The sequence below is a fragment of the Tursiops truncatus genome, chromosome 2 (genome assembly GCF_011762595.2).
Source record: "Tursiops truncatus isolate mTurTru1 chromosome 2, mTurTru1.mat.Y, whole genome shotgun sequence".
Lineage (NCBI taxonomy): Eukaryota > Metazoa > Chordata > Mammalia > Artiodactyla > Delphinidae > Tursiops > Tursiops truncatus.
The window spans coordinates 168606334-168619264 of NC_047035.1; the positions used below are offsets into that span (position 1 = coordinate 168606334).

A 12931-nucleotide genomic window follows, 5' to 3' on the forward strand; every position below is an offset into this window, starting at 1 on the left:
GAAAATTACACTAATTAGGGCAGTATGGCATTGGTACAAGAATAGATAAATAGAACAATGTAACAGAATAGACAGCCCAGAAATAGACCTACATAAATAAAGCCAACTGTTCTTTGGTAAAGGAGCAAAGGTAATAGAATGGAGCAAAGGCAATCTTTTCAACAAGCGGCGATGGAACAACTGGATATCCACATGCAAGAAAATGAATCTAGGCACAGACCTTATACTCTTCACAAAAATTAACTCAAGATGGATTACGGACTTAGATGTAAAACGTGAAACTATAAAACTCCAAGAAGATAATATAGGAGAAAACCTAGATGACCCTGGATATGGTAATACCTTTTTAGATATAACACCAAGGTAAGATCCATGAAAGAGAGAGTTGATAAGCTGGACTTCATTAAAGTGAAAAACTTCTGCTTTGCAAAACATAATATTAAGAGAATGAGAAGAAACTTCATAGACTGGGAAAAAATATTTGTAAAAGACATATCTGACAAATGACTGGTATCAAAATATACAAAGAACTCTTAAAACTCAACAATAAGAAAACAAACAGCCAGATTTAAGATGGACAAAGGGGACTTCCCCGGTGGCGCAGTGGTTAAGAATCCGTCTGCCAGTGCAGGGAACATGGGTTTGAGCCCTGGTCCAAGAGGATCCAACATGTCTTGAAGCAGCTAAGCCCATGCACCACAACTACTGAGCCTGTGCTCTAGAGTCTGTGAGCCACAACTACTGAGCCCGCGTGCCATAACTACTGAAGCCCGTGCACCTAGAGCCCGTGCTCCGCAACAAGAGAAGCCACCGCAGTGAGAAGCCCTTGCACTGCAACGAAGAGCAGACCCCACTCACCACAACTAGAGAAAGCCTGTGCGCAGCAACGAAGACCCAACGCAGCCAAAAATAAATACATGAATAAATAAATAAATAAATTTATATATAAAAGAATGATGGGCAAAGGACCTGAGCAGACACCTCACCAAAGAAGATATACAGAAGTGTCAGCACAGCCATTTCTCACCGGGCACGCTGATCTGACGTGCCACGTGTGAGGCCTCTGCGTGAAGCACCCTGTGAACAAGTGAAACTAGACGAGGCACGAGGGAAAAGAAAAAAAAAAAAGCAAGCTGCAAACCCTCTGAAAACAATGCCTCTGCACCTCTAGCTCTCGCGGATGGAGGTTGGTGTCTCCAGTGGAGTCTCCTATTGCAGGGGGACCTTCAAGATGGAGGAGGAGTAAGACGTGGAGATCACCTTCCTCCCCACAAATACGTCAAAAATACATCTTCATGTAGAACTACTCCTACAGAACACCTACTGAACGCTGGCAGAAGACCTCAGACTTCCCAAAAGGCAAGAAAATCCCCACGTACCTGGCTGTGTGGCTGACAGGGGCTTGGTGCTCTGGCCTGGTGTCAGGCCTGAGCCTCTGAGGTGGGAGAGCTGAGTTCAGGACATCGGGCTACCACAAACCTCCTGACCCCACATAATATCGAACAGCAAGAGCTCTCCCAGAGATCTCCGTCTCCATGCTGAGACTCAGCTCCACCCAACAGCCAGCAAGCTCCAGTGCTGGACGCCCCGTGCCAAACAACTAGAAAAACAGGAACACAACCCCACCCATTAGCAGGGAGGCTGCCTACAATCATAATAAGTCACAGACACCCCAAAACACACCACCGGATGCAGCCCTGCCCTCCAGAAAGACAAGATCCAGCCTCATCCACCAGAACACAGGCACCACTCCCCTCCACCAGGAAGCCTACACAACCCACTGACCCAACCTTACCCACTGGAGGCAGACACCAAAAACAATGGGAACTATGAATCTGCAGCCTGCGAAAAGGAGACCCCAAACACAGTAAGTTAAGCAAAATGAGAAGACAGAGAAACACACAGCAGATGAAGGAGCAAGGTAAAAACCCACCAGGCCAAACAAATGAAGAGGAAATAGGCAGTCTACCTGAAAAAGAATTCAGAGTAATGATAGTAAAGATGATACAAAACCTTGGAAACAGAATGGAGAAAATACAAGAAACGTTTAACAAGGACCTAGAGGAACTAAAGAGCAAACAAACAATGATGAACAATATAATAGATGAAATTAAAAATTCTCTAGAAGGAATCAATAGCAGAATAACTGAGGCAGAAGAACAGATAAGTGAGTGGAAATAACTACCACAGAGCAGAATAAAGAGAAAAGAAGGAAAAGAATTGAGGACAGTCTCAGAGGCCTCTGGGACAACATTAAATGCACCAACATTTGAATTATAGGGGTTCCAGAAGAAGAAGAGAAAAAGAAAGGGTCTGAGAAAATATTTGAAGAGATTATAGTGGAAAACTTCCCTAATATGGGAAAGGAAATAGTCAATCAAGTCCAGGAAGTGCAGACAGTCCAATACAGGATAAATCCAAGGAGAAACATGCCAAAACACATATTAATCAAACTATCAAAAATTAAATACAAAGGAAAAATATTAAAAGCAGCAAGGGAAAAGCAACAAATAACATAGAAGGGAATCCCCATAAATTTAACAGCTGATCTTTCAGCAGAAACTCTGCAAGCCAGAATGGAGTGGCAGGACATATTTAAAGTGATGAAAGGGAAAAACCTACAACAAAGATTACCAAGTAAGGATCTCATTCAGATTCGATGGAGAAATTAAAACCTTTACAGACAAGCAAAAGTTAAGAGAATTCAGCACCACCTAACCAGCTCTACAACAAATGCTAAAGGAACTTCTCTAGGCAGGAAACACAAGAGAAGGAAAAGACCTACAAAAACAAACACAAAACAATTAAGAAAATGGTAATAAGAACATACATATCGATAATTACTTTAAATGTAAATGGATTAAATGCTCCAACCAAAAGAAAAAGACTGACAGAATGGATACAAAAACAAGACCCATATATATGCTGTCTACAAGAGACCCACTTCAGACCTAGGGACACATACAGACTGAAAGTGAGGGGATGGAAAAAGATATTCCATGCAAATGGAAATCAAAAGAAAGCTGGAGTAGCAATACTCATATCAGATAAAATGGAGTTGTTTTTTTTTTTCTTAACATTTTTATTGGAGCATAATTGCTTTACAATAGTGTGTTAGTTTCTGCTTTATAACAAAGTGAATCAGTTATACATATACATATATCCCCATATCTCTTCCCTCTTCTGTCTCCCTCCCTCCCACCCTCCACATCTCACCCTTCAAGCAGGTCACAAAGCACCGAGCTGATCTCCCTGTGCAAAACAGAGTTTGAAATAAAGACTATCATAAGAGACAAAGAAGGATAGCACATAATGATCAAGGGATCAATCCAAGAAGAGGATATAACAATTGTAAATATTTATACACCCAACATAGGAGCACCTCAATATATAAGTCAAATGCTAACAGTGGTTAAAGGGGAAATCGACAGTAACACAATAATAGTGGGGGACTTTAACACCCCAATTTCACCAATGGACAGATCATACAACATGAAAATAAATAAGGAAACACAAGCTTTAAATGACACATTAAACAAGGTGGACTTAATTGATATTTATAGGACATTCTATCCAAAACAACAGAATACACATTCTTCTCAAGTGCTCATGGAACATTCTCCAGGATAGATCATATCTTGGGTCACAAATCAAGCCTTGGTCAATTTAAGAAAACTGAAATTGTATCAAGTATCTTTTCCGACCACAACGCTATGAGACTAGATATCAATTACAGGAAAAGATCTGTAAAAAATAAAAACACATGGAGGCTAAACAATACACTCCTTAATAACGAAGTGATCACTGAAGAAATCAAAGAGGAAATCAAAAAATACCTAGAAACAAATGACAATGGAGACACAACGACCCAAAATCTATGGGATGCAGCAAAAGCAGTTCTAAGAGGGAAGTTTATAGCAATACAATCCTACCTTCAGAAACAGGAAACATCTCGAATAAACAACCTAACCTTGCACCTAAAACAATTAGAGAAAGAAGAACAAAAAACCCCCAAAGTTAGCAGAAGGAAAGAAATCATAAAAATCAGATCAGAAATAAATGAAAAAGAAATGAAGGAAACGATAGCAAAGATCAATAAAACTAAAAGCTGGTTCTTTGAAAGGATAAACAAAATTGATAAACCACTAGCCAGACTCATTAAGAAAAAAAGGGAGAAGACTGAAATCAATAGAATTAGAAATGAAAAAGGAGAAGTAACAACTGACACTGCAGAAATACAAAAGATCATGAGAGATTACTACAAGCAATTCTATGCCAATAAAATGGACAACCTGGAAGAAATGGACAAATTCTTAGAAAGGCACAACCTGCCAAGACTGAATCAGGAAGAAATAGAAAATATGAACAGACCAATCACAAGCACTGGAATTGAAACTGTGATTAAAAATCTTCCAACAAACAAAAGCCCAGGACCAGATGGCTTCACAGGCGAATTCCAACAAACATTTAGAGAAGAGCTAACACCTATCCTTCTCAAACTCTTCCAAAATATAGCAGAGGGAGGAACACTCCCAAACTCATTCTATGAGGCCACCATCACCCTGATACCAAAACCAGACAAGGATGTCACAAAGAAAGAAAACTACAGGCCAATATCACTGATGAACATAGATGCAAAAATCCTCAACAAAATACTAGCAAACAGAATCCAACAGCACATTAAACGGATCATACACCATGATCAAGTGGGGTTTATTGCAGGAATGCAAGGATTCTTCAATATACACAAATCAATCAACGTGATACACCATATTAACAAATTGAAGGAGAAAAACCATATGATCATCTCAATAGATGCAGAGAAAGCTTTTGACAAAATTCAACACCCATTTATGATAAAAACCCTGCAGAAAGTAGGCATAGAGGGAACTTTCCTCAACATAATAAAGGCCATATATGACAAACGCACAGCCAACATCGTCCTCAATGGTGAAAAACTGAAAGCATTTCCACTAAGATCAGGAACAAGACAAGGTTGCCCACGCTCACCACTATTATTCAACATAGTTTTGGAAGTTTTAGCCACAGCAATCAGAGAAGAAAAGGAAATAAAAGGAATCCAAATGGGAAAAGAAGAAGTAAAGCTGTCACTATTTGCAGATGACATGATACTATACATAGAGAATCCTAAAGATGCTACCAGAAAACTACTAGAGGTCATCAATGAATTTGGTAAAGTAGCAGGATACAAACTTAATGCACAGAAATCTCTGGCATTCCTATACACTAAGGATGAAAAATCTGAAAGTGAAATCAAGGAAACACTCCCATTTACCATTGCAACAAAAAGAATAAAACATGTAGGAATAAAACTACCTAAGGAGACAAAAGACCTGTATGCAGAAAATTATAAGACACTGATGAAAGAAATTAAAAATGATACAAATAGATGGAGAGATATACCATGTTCTTGGATTGGAAGAATCAACATTGTGAAAATGACTCTACTACCCAAAGCAATCTACAGATTCAATGCAATCCCTATCAAACTACCACTGGCATTTTTCACAGAACTAGAACAAAAAATTTCACAATTTGTATGGAAACACAAAAGACCCCGAATAGCCAAAGCAATCTTGAGAAAGAAAAACGGAGCTGGAGGAATCAGGCTCCCTGACTTCAGACTATACTACAAAGCTACAGTCATCAAGAAAGTATGGTACTGGCACAAAAACAGAAATACAGATCAATGGAACAGGATAGACAGCCCAGAGATAAACCCACACACATATCGTCACCTTATCTTTGATAAAGGAGGCAGGAATGTACAGTGGAGAAAAGACAGCCTCTTCAATAAGTGGTGCTGGGAAAACTGGACAGCTACATGTAAAAGTATGAGATTAGATCACTCCCTAACACCATACACAAAAATAAGCTCAAAATGGATTAAAAACCTAAATGTAAGGCCAGAAACTATCAAACTCATAGAGGAAAACATAGGCAGGACACTCTATGACATAAATCACAGCAAGGTCCTTTTTGACCCACCTCCTAGAGAAATGGAAATAAAAACAAAAAAATGGGACCTAATGAAACTTAAAAGCTTTTTGCACAGCAAAGGAAACCATAAACAAGACCAAAAGACAACCCTCAGAATGGGAAAAAATATTTGCAAATGAAGCAACTGACAAAGGATTAATCTCCAAAATTTATAAGCAGCTCATGCAGCTTAATAACAAAAAAACAAACAACCCAATCCAAAAATGGGCAGAAGACCTAAATAGACATTTCTCCAAAGAAGATATACAGACTGCCAACAAACACATGAAAGAATGCTCAACATCACTAATCATTAGAGAAATGCAAATCAAAACTACAATGAGATATCATCTCACACTAGTCAGAATGGCCATCATCAAAAAATCTAGAAACAATAAATGCTGGAAAGGGTGTGGAGAAAAGGGAACCCTCTTACACTGTTGGTGGGAATGTAAATTGATACAGCCACTGTGGAGAACAGTATGGAGGTTCCTTAAAAAACTACAAATAGAACTACCATATGACCCAGCAATCCCACTACTGGGCATATACCCTGAGAAAACCATAATTCAAAAAGAGTCATGTACCAAAATGTTCATTGCAGCTCTATTTACAATAGCCCAGAGATAGAAACAACCTAAGTGTCCATCATCGGATGAATGGATAAAGAAGATGTGGCACATATATACAATGGAATATTACTCAGCCATAAAAAGAAACGCAATTGAGCTATTTGTAATGAGGTGGATAGACCTAGAGTCTGTCATACAGAGTGAAGTAAGTCAGAAAGAGAGAGACAAATACCGTATGCTAACGCATATATATGGAATTTAAGAAAAAAAAATGTCATGAAGAACCTAGGGGTGAAACAGGAATAAAGACACAGACTTACTAGAGAATGGACTTGAGGATATGGGGAGGGGGAAGGGTAAACTGTGACAAAGCGAGAGAGAGGCATGGACATATATACACTACCAAACGTAAAGTAGATAGCTAGTGGGAAGCAGCCACATAGCACAGGGAGATCAGCTCGGTGCTTTGTGACCGCCTGGAGGGGTGGGATAGGGAGGGTGAGAGGGAGGGAGATGCAAGTGGGAAGAGATATGGGAACATATATATATATATATATATATATATATATATATATATATATATATATATATATATATATATATCTGATTCTTTTTGTTGTGAAGCTGAAACTAACATACCATTGTAAAGCAATTATACTCCAATAATGATGTTAAAATGAAAAAATATATATATAAGGCACATGGAGACGCAAGGAAAAAAGACACAATGTCAAGAGGCAAAGAGGGCAAGAAAAATAGACTCAGATATGACAAAGATGTTGGAGCTATCAGACAGAATATTTACAATAACTTAAATGTTAAATGTTAAAGATTTTGGAGGAAAATGCGCAGTCAGATGGATAATTTTGGGAGAGAGCTGGAAACTATGAGAATAAAATGAAAATGCTAGAAATAAAAAGCAAAAAATATATATATATACGCAAATCAATCAATGTGATACACCATATTAACAAACTGAAGGAGAAAAACCATATGATAATCTCAATAGATGCATAAAAAGCTATTGACAAACTTCAGCACCCATTTATGATAAAAACTCTCCAGAGAGTAGGAATAGAGGAAACTTACCTCAACAGAATAAAGGCCATATATGACAAACCCACAGCCAACATCGTCCTCAACGGTGAAAAACTGAAAAATTTCCACTAAGATCAGGAACAAGACAAGGTTGCCCACTCTCACCACTATTATCCAACATAGTTTTCGAAGTTTTAGCCATGGCAATCAGAGAAGAAATAAAAGGAATCCAATTTGGAAAAGAAGAAGTAAAACTGACACTGTTTGCAGATGACATGATGCTATACATAGAGAATCCTAAAGATGCTACCAGAAAACTACTAGAGCTAATCAATGAATTTGGTAAAATAGCAGGATACAAAATTAATGCACAGAAATCTCTTGCATTCCCATACACTAACGACAAAAAATCTGAAAGAGAAATTAAGGAAACACTCCCATTTACCACTGCAACAAAAAGAATAAAATACCTAGGAATAAACCTACCTAAGGAGACAAAAGTCCTGTATGAGGAAAACTAGAAGACACAATGGCATTTTTCACAGAACTAGAACAAAAAATTTCACAATTTGTATGGAAACACAAAAGACCCCAAAGACCCAAAGTAATCTTGAGGAAAAAAAACGGAGCTGGAGGAATCAGGCTCCCTGACTTCAGACTATACTACAAAGCTACAGTCATCAAGAAAGTATGGTACTGGCACAAAAACAGAAATACAGATCAATGGAACAGGATAGAAAGCCCCGAGATAAACCCATGCACATATGGTCACCTTATCTTTGATTAAGGAGGCAAGAATATACAATGGAGAAAAGACAGCCTCTTCAATAACTGGTGCTGGGAAAACTGGACAGCTACATGTAAAAGAATGAAATCAGAACACTTCCTAACACCATACACAAAAATAAACTCAAAATAGTTTAGAGACCTATATGTAAGGCCAGACACTATCAAACTCTTAGAGGAAAACATAGGCAGAAAACTCTATGATACAAATCAGAGCAAGATCATTTTTGACCCACCTCCTAGAGAAATGGAAATAAAAACAAAAATAAACAAATGGGACCTAATGAAACTTCAAAGCTTTTGCACAGCAAAGGAAACCATAAACAAGATGAAAAGACAACCCTCAGAATGGGAGAAAGTATTTGCAAATGAAGCAACTGACAAAGGATTAATCTCCAAATTATACAAGCAGCTCATGCAGCTCAATGTCAAAAAAGCAAACAACCTAATCCAAAAATGGGCAGAAGACCTAAATAGACATTTCTCCAAAGAAGATACACAGATTGCCAACAAGCCCATGAAAGGATGCTCAACACCACTAATCATTAGAGAAATGCAAATCAAAACTGCAATGAGGTATCACCTCACATCAGTAAGAATGGCCGTCATTAAAAAAATCTACGAACAATAATGCTGGAGAGGGTGTGGAGAAAAGGTAACCCTCTTGCACTGTTGGTGGGAATGTAAATTGATACAGCCACTATGGAGAACAGTATGGAGGTTCCCTAAAAAACTAAAAATGGAACTACCATATGACCCAGCCATCCCGCTACTGGGCATATACCCTGAGAAAACCATAACTCAAAAAGAGTCATGTACCACAATGTTCACTGCAGCACTATTTACAATAGCCAGGACATAAAGCAACCTAAGTGTCCATCGACAGATGAATGGATAAAGAAGATGTGGCATATATATACAATGGAATATTACTCGGCCATAAAAAGAAATGAAATTGAGTTATTTGTAGTGAGGTGGATGGACCTAGAGTCTGTCATACAGAGTGAAGTAAGTCAGATAGAGAAAAACAAATACTGTATGCTAACACATATATATGGAATCTAAAAAAAAAAATGGTTCTGATGAACCTATGGGCAGGACAGAATAAAGATACAGACGTACAGAATGGACTTGAGGACACAGGGGCGGGGAAGGGTAAGCTGGGACGAAGTGAGAGAGTAGCATTGACATATATACACTACCAAATGTAAAATAGATAGCTAGTGGGAAGAAGCTGCATAGCACAGAGAGATCAACTAAGTGATTTGTGACCACCTAGAGGGGTGGGATAGGGAGGGTTGGATAGAGACAGAAGAGGGAGGGGATATGGGGACAGATGTATATGTATAGCTGATTCACTTTGTTATACAGCAGAAACTAACACAACATTGTAAAGCAATTATACTCCAATAAAGATGTTAAAAAAAAAGAAGATATGCAGATGGCAAGTGAGCACATGAAAAGATGTTCAAAATCATATATCTTTAAAGAAATGCAAATTAAGACAATGATGAGATACCTATTAGAATGGCCAAAATCCAAAACATTGATAGCACCCAATGTTGGTGAGGATGTGAGGTAACAGGAGCTCTCATTCAATGGGAATGCAAAATGGCGCAACAAGTTTGGAAGGTAATTTGGCCGTGTCTTGCAAAACTAAATATACTCTTACCATACAATCCAGCAGTCAACCTCCTTGGTATTTCCTCAAATGTACTGAAACTTATGTCCACACAAAAGCCTGCAGATGGATTTTTACAGAAGTTTATTCATAACTGCCAAAACTTGGAAGCAAACAAGTTGTTTTTCAGTAGGTGAATGAATAAATAAACCGCGGTACATCCATACAATGGAATATTATTCAGCACTGAAAAGAAATGAGCTATCAAGCCGTGAAAAGAAATGGAGGAAACTTAAAATCATATTGCTAAGTGAACGATGCCAATCTGAAAAGGATACATACTGTATGATTCCAACTATATGACACTCTGGCAAAGGCAAAACTATGGAGTCAGTAAAAAGATTAGTGGTTGCCAGGCGTTAGGGGGAGTGATGGATAACAGATGGAGCACGGAGGAGTTTTAGGGCAGTGAAACTATCTTGTGTGATACAGCGGTGGTGGATACATGTAATTATACATTTGTCCAAACAACACCAAGAATGAACCCTAATGTAAAATACTGCCTTTTTGTGATAATGATGTGTCAGTGTACGTCCATCAGTTGTAACAAATGTACCACTGTTGTAAGGGATATCCACAGTGAGTGTGCGGGGACGGGGGGATATGGGAAATCTTCATACTTTCTGCTCCATTTTGCTGTGAATCTAACACCTAGTCTAAAAGTATTTTGTATAAATTAAAAAAATAGTGTGGGGAGGTTGATCTGGAGACGATGATGGTAGGATGAATCGGAGGAGGTTCGCTGGACGCAGGGGAATATTAGATGGTTAGTCCAAGTGAGAGGTAGTAAGGGCCTAACCCGGTGCTGTGAAATTATGGGTTGTGTTTACCGAAAAGGATGGAGTGTATGACTGCAGTCCCCTCCAGCAGCCTCCAAACAAGATTATGGAGCTGGAAGTATTGGGGAAAGAGCACAGGGATGGGGGCAGTTAAGGAGAGAAGGGCAACGCATTAATGACTTTGTGGTATTTAAATAAAACAGCTTCTGGATTAATTTCCTCCCCTCCAAACCAAACTCACCCCAACCCTTTGGTATGCCACAGACACCCCCCGCCACGGGACCCCAGAGCCACTGCCACCCACCACCAGCCCCTACCACGGCAGGCAGAGGCTCTCAGCTATCAAAGAAACTCCCCATTCTGCTGTTCAGTCTCTATTTATACTTCAGGTAAAGGAAGGATGCCGGCCGTGGATCTCCCATCACTGGAAACCCAGAAGGACCCTCTCCATTCTTGACAGCTTTCTTTCTTAAGGCATAACTTCCCGAGCCTACAGTCAGAACGGCCGCGAGTCACTGAGATCCTGGTACCCAGCCCTGGAAAGGCTGATTCCCTCTGGGAATCCTGCCAGCATCATGTTGCCTCAATTTGAAGACAAATTATAAATTAATAAAGAAAAAAACCCCAGACTTTCACGTCTGCCAAAACACACCATTCCCCGAAAGGTTCCTGAAAGGGCCTCAGTGATGCATAGTATAGCAAGAGCCAACCCTCTAAAAGCCTTTTCCAGATTCAACAGGCAGACTAGCCTGTCCTCAAAGTGTTACCCCAGCTGCCTTTCCCAGGGCAGAGCCGGTGTTGTTCTTGGAAGGAGAACACCTCCCAGCTGGGTTACCACCTGCATGTTTCACACAGTCTGGAGTTCCCTAAGCTCCCGCCAAGAACGCAAAACAGACAGACCTATCACGGACAGAAAACCTCCAGAGAAGACTGAGAAAGATCGTGGTCGGCGCGGAGGTAGCAGTGCTGTTTGGGTTGCTATGAACGCCAGGGGTTTTCAAAGGTTGTGTTTCTGAGCTCATCACAGGCACAGAAGTGTCCTTGTCAGCTGCCTTTTCTTTAAAAGAGAGTCACTGGAACAGCCTCACCCCATAAAATCAACTCCTGAGGAAGTCTTGGTAACCTAACACCTACGGAAGAGGCAGGGATCCAGGCGCTGGAGAGGGGAGTTCTCACTCTACCCTGTCTTCCGCCTTCTCCATTGGAAAAGCACAGACTTTTCAGTATACCCTCTCCCGTTTTGCAGGAGCGATGACTTCACTTTACAAATGAATCTGATTCTCCTAGGCAATGCCTTCTGAAACTGCTTTGGTCTCTTCTGGCAAATGTTTTCTATTTCTTCACCCCATTCATTCGACTTCTGCACATTACTTGGTTTAAAAAGCTGCCTCTCTGCTATGTAATCTGTAACAGACCAATCCGCACAGCTCAGGCACTTACGGTTTTCTCCCCCCAAAGGCCCACAAGGAAGAAATTAACAGCATGGTGAGCATTGTATGATTGTGGAAGAGAATCAGACTCAGTGATGGGGACAGGAAGATTCTGAGGGTGGCAGAAGAGGGTCTGCCTTTACTTACAAACACATCCATGAGCAGGTGTTCCAGCGTCACCTCAAAGTCCTCCAGTTTGGCAGCTAAAGTCATAACGAATGATCCGATGGGCGAGGAGGCCCCACTGACGGCCCAAACTTGCACACTCTTCCACTCAGAACACGCGGAGACAAATTAGTCACAAGGCAGAATCGCTGCTAATGGGAGGCGGAAACCCTCAAAAGAGAACAGAGCATTGCAGACTGTCCGGCTGGAGCTTCGTAGCCAGAAATATTAAAGGATTGAAAAAAAAAAAAAGAAGAAGCTGTATTAAGGATGCTGTGGGACCAGACTGGGCACAAAGTGATGTCACCAGGTGAAGAATCCAGCTACTGCCTGGCTCTTGGTAACTTCACGGTCCGAGGTGCAGTAGGAAACACAGGGAAGCCCTGGCAGTGGGTGAAAGAGAGAGAGAAAGCAAGATGGGGTGAGTAGGGAGAGTGGGAAAAAATGGACTGAACCGTCTGACTGATATTTATAGGGCCA

At 40.2% G+C, this 12931-nt stretch overlaps 1 protein-coding gene across 2 annotated transcripts in view; it reads right to left on the minus strand.

Annotated features, from left to right (window-relative positions):
- Positions 1-12557, minus strand: part of FRMD4A (FERM domain containing 4A) — a 382372-nt gene extending 369815 nt beyond the window's left edge. Inside the window, exon 1 of one of the 2 annotated variants that reach the window (XM_073801675.1) lies at positions 12434-12557. In XM_073801675.1, the coding sequence (XP_073657776.1) occupies positions 12434-12499 (66 nt within the window). In that variant the 5' untranslated portion in view covers positions 12500-12557. Of the gene's footprint in view, positions 1-1379; positions 1553-12433 lie in introns of those variants that run through there. The other variant, XM_073801678.1, reaches the window with a different exon arrangement.
- Positions 12558-12931: the final 374 nt, after the last annotated feature.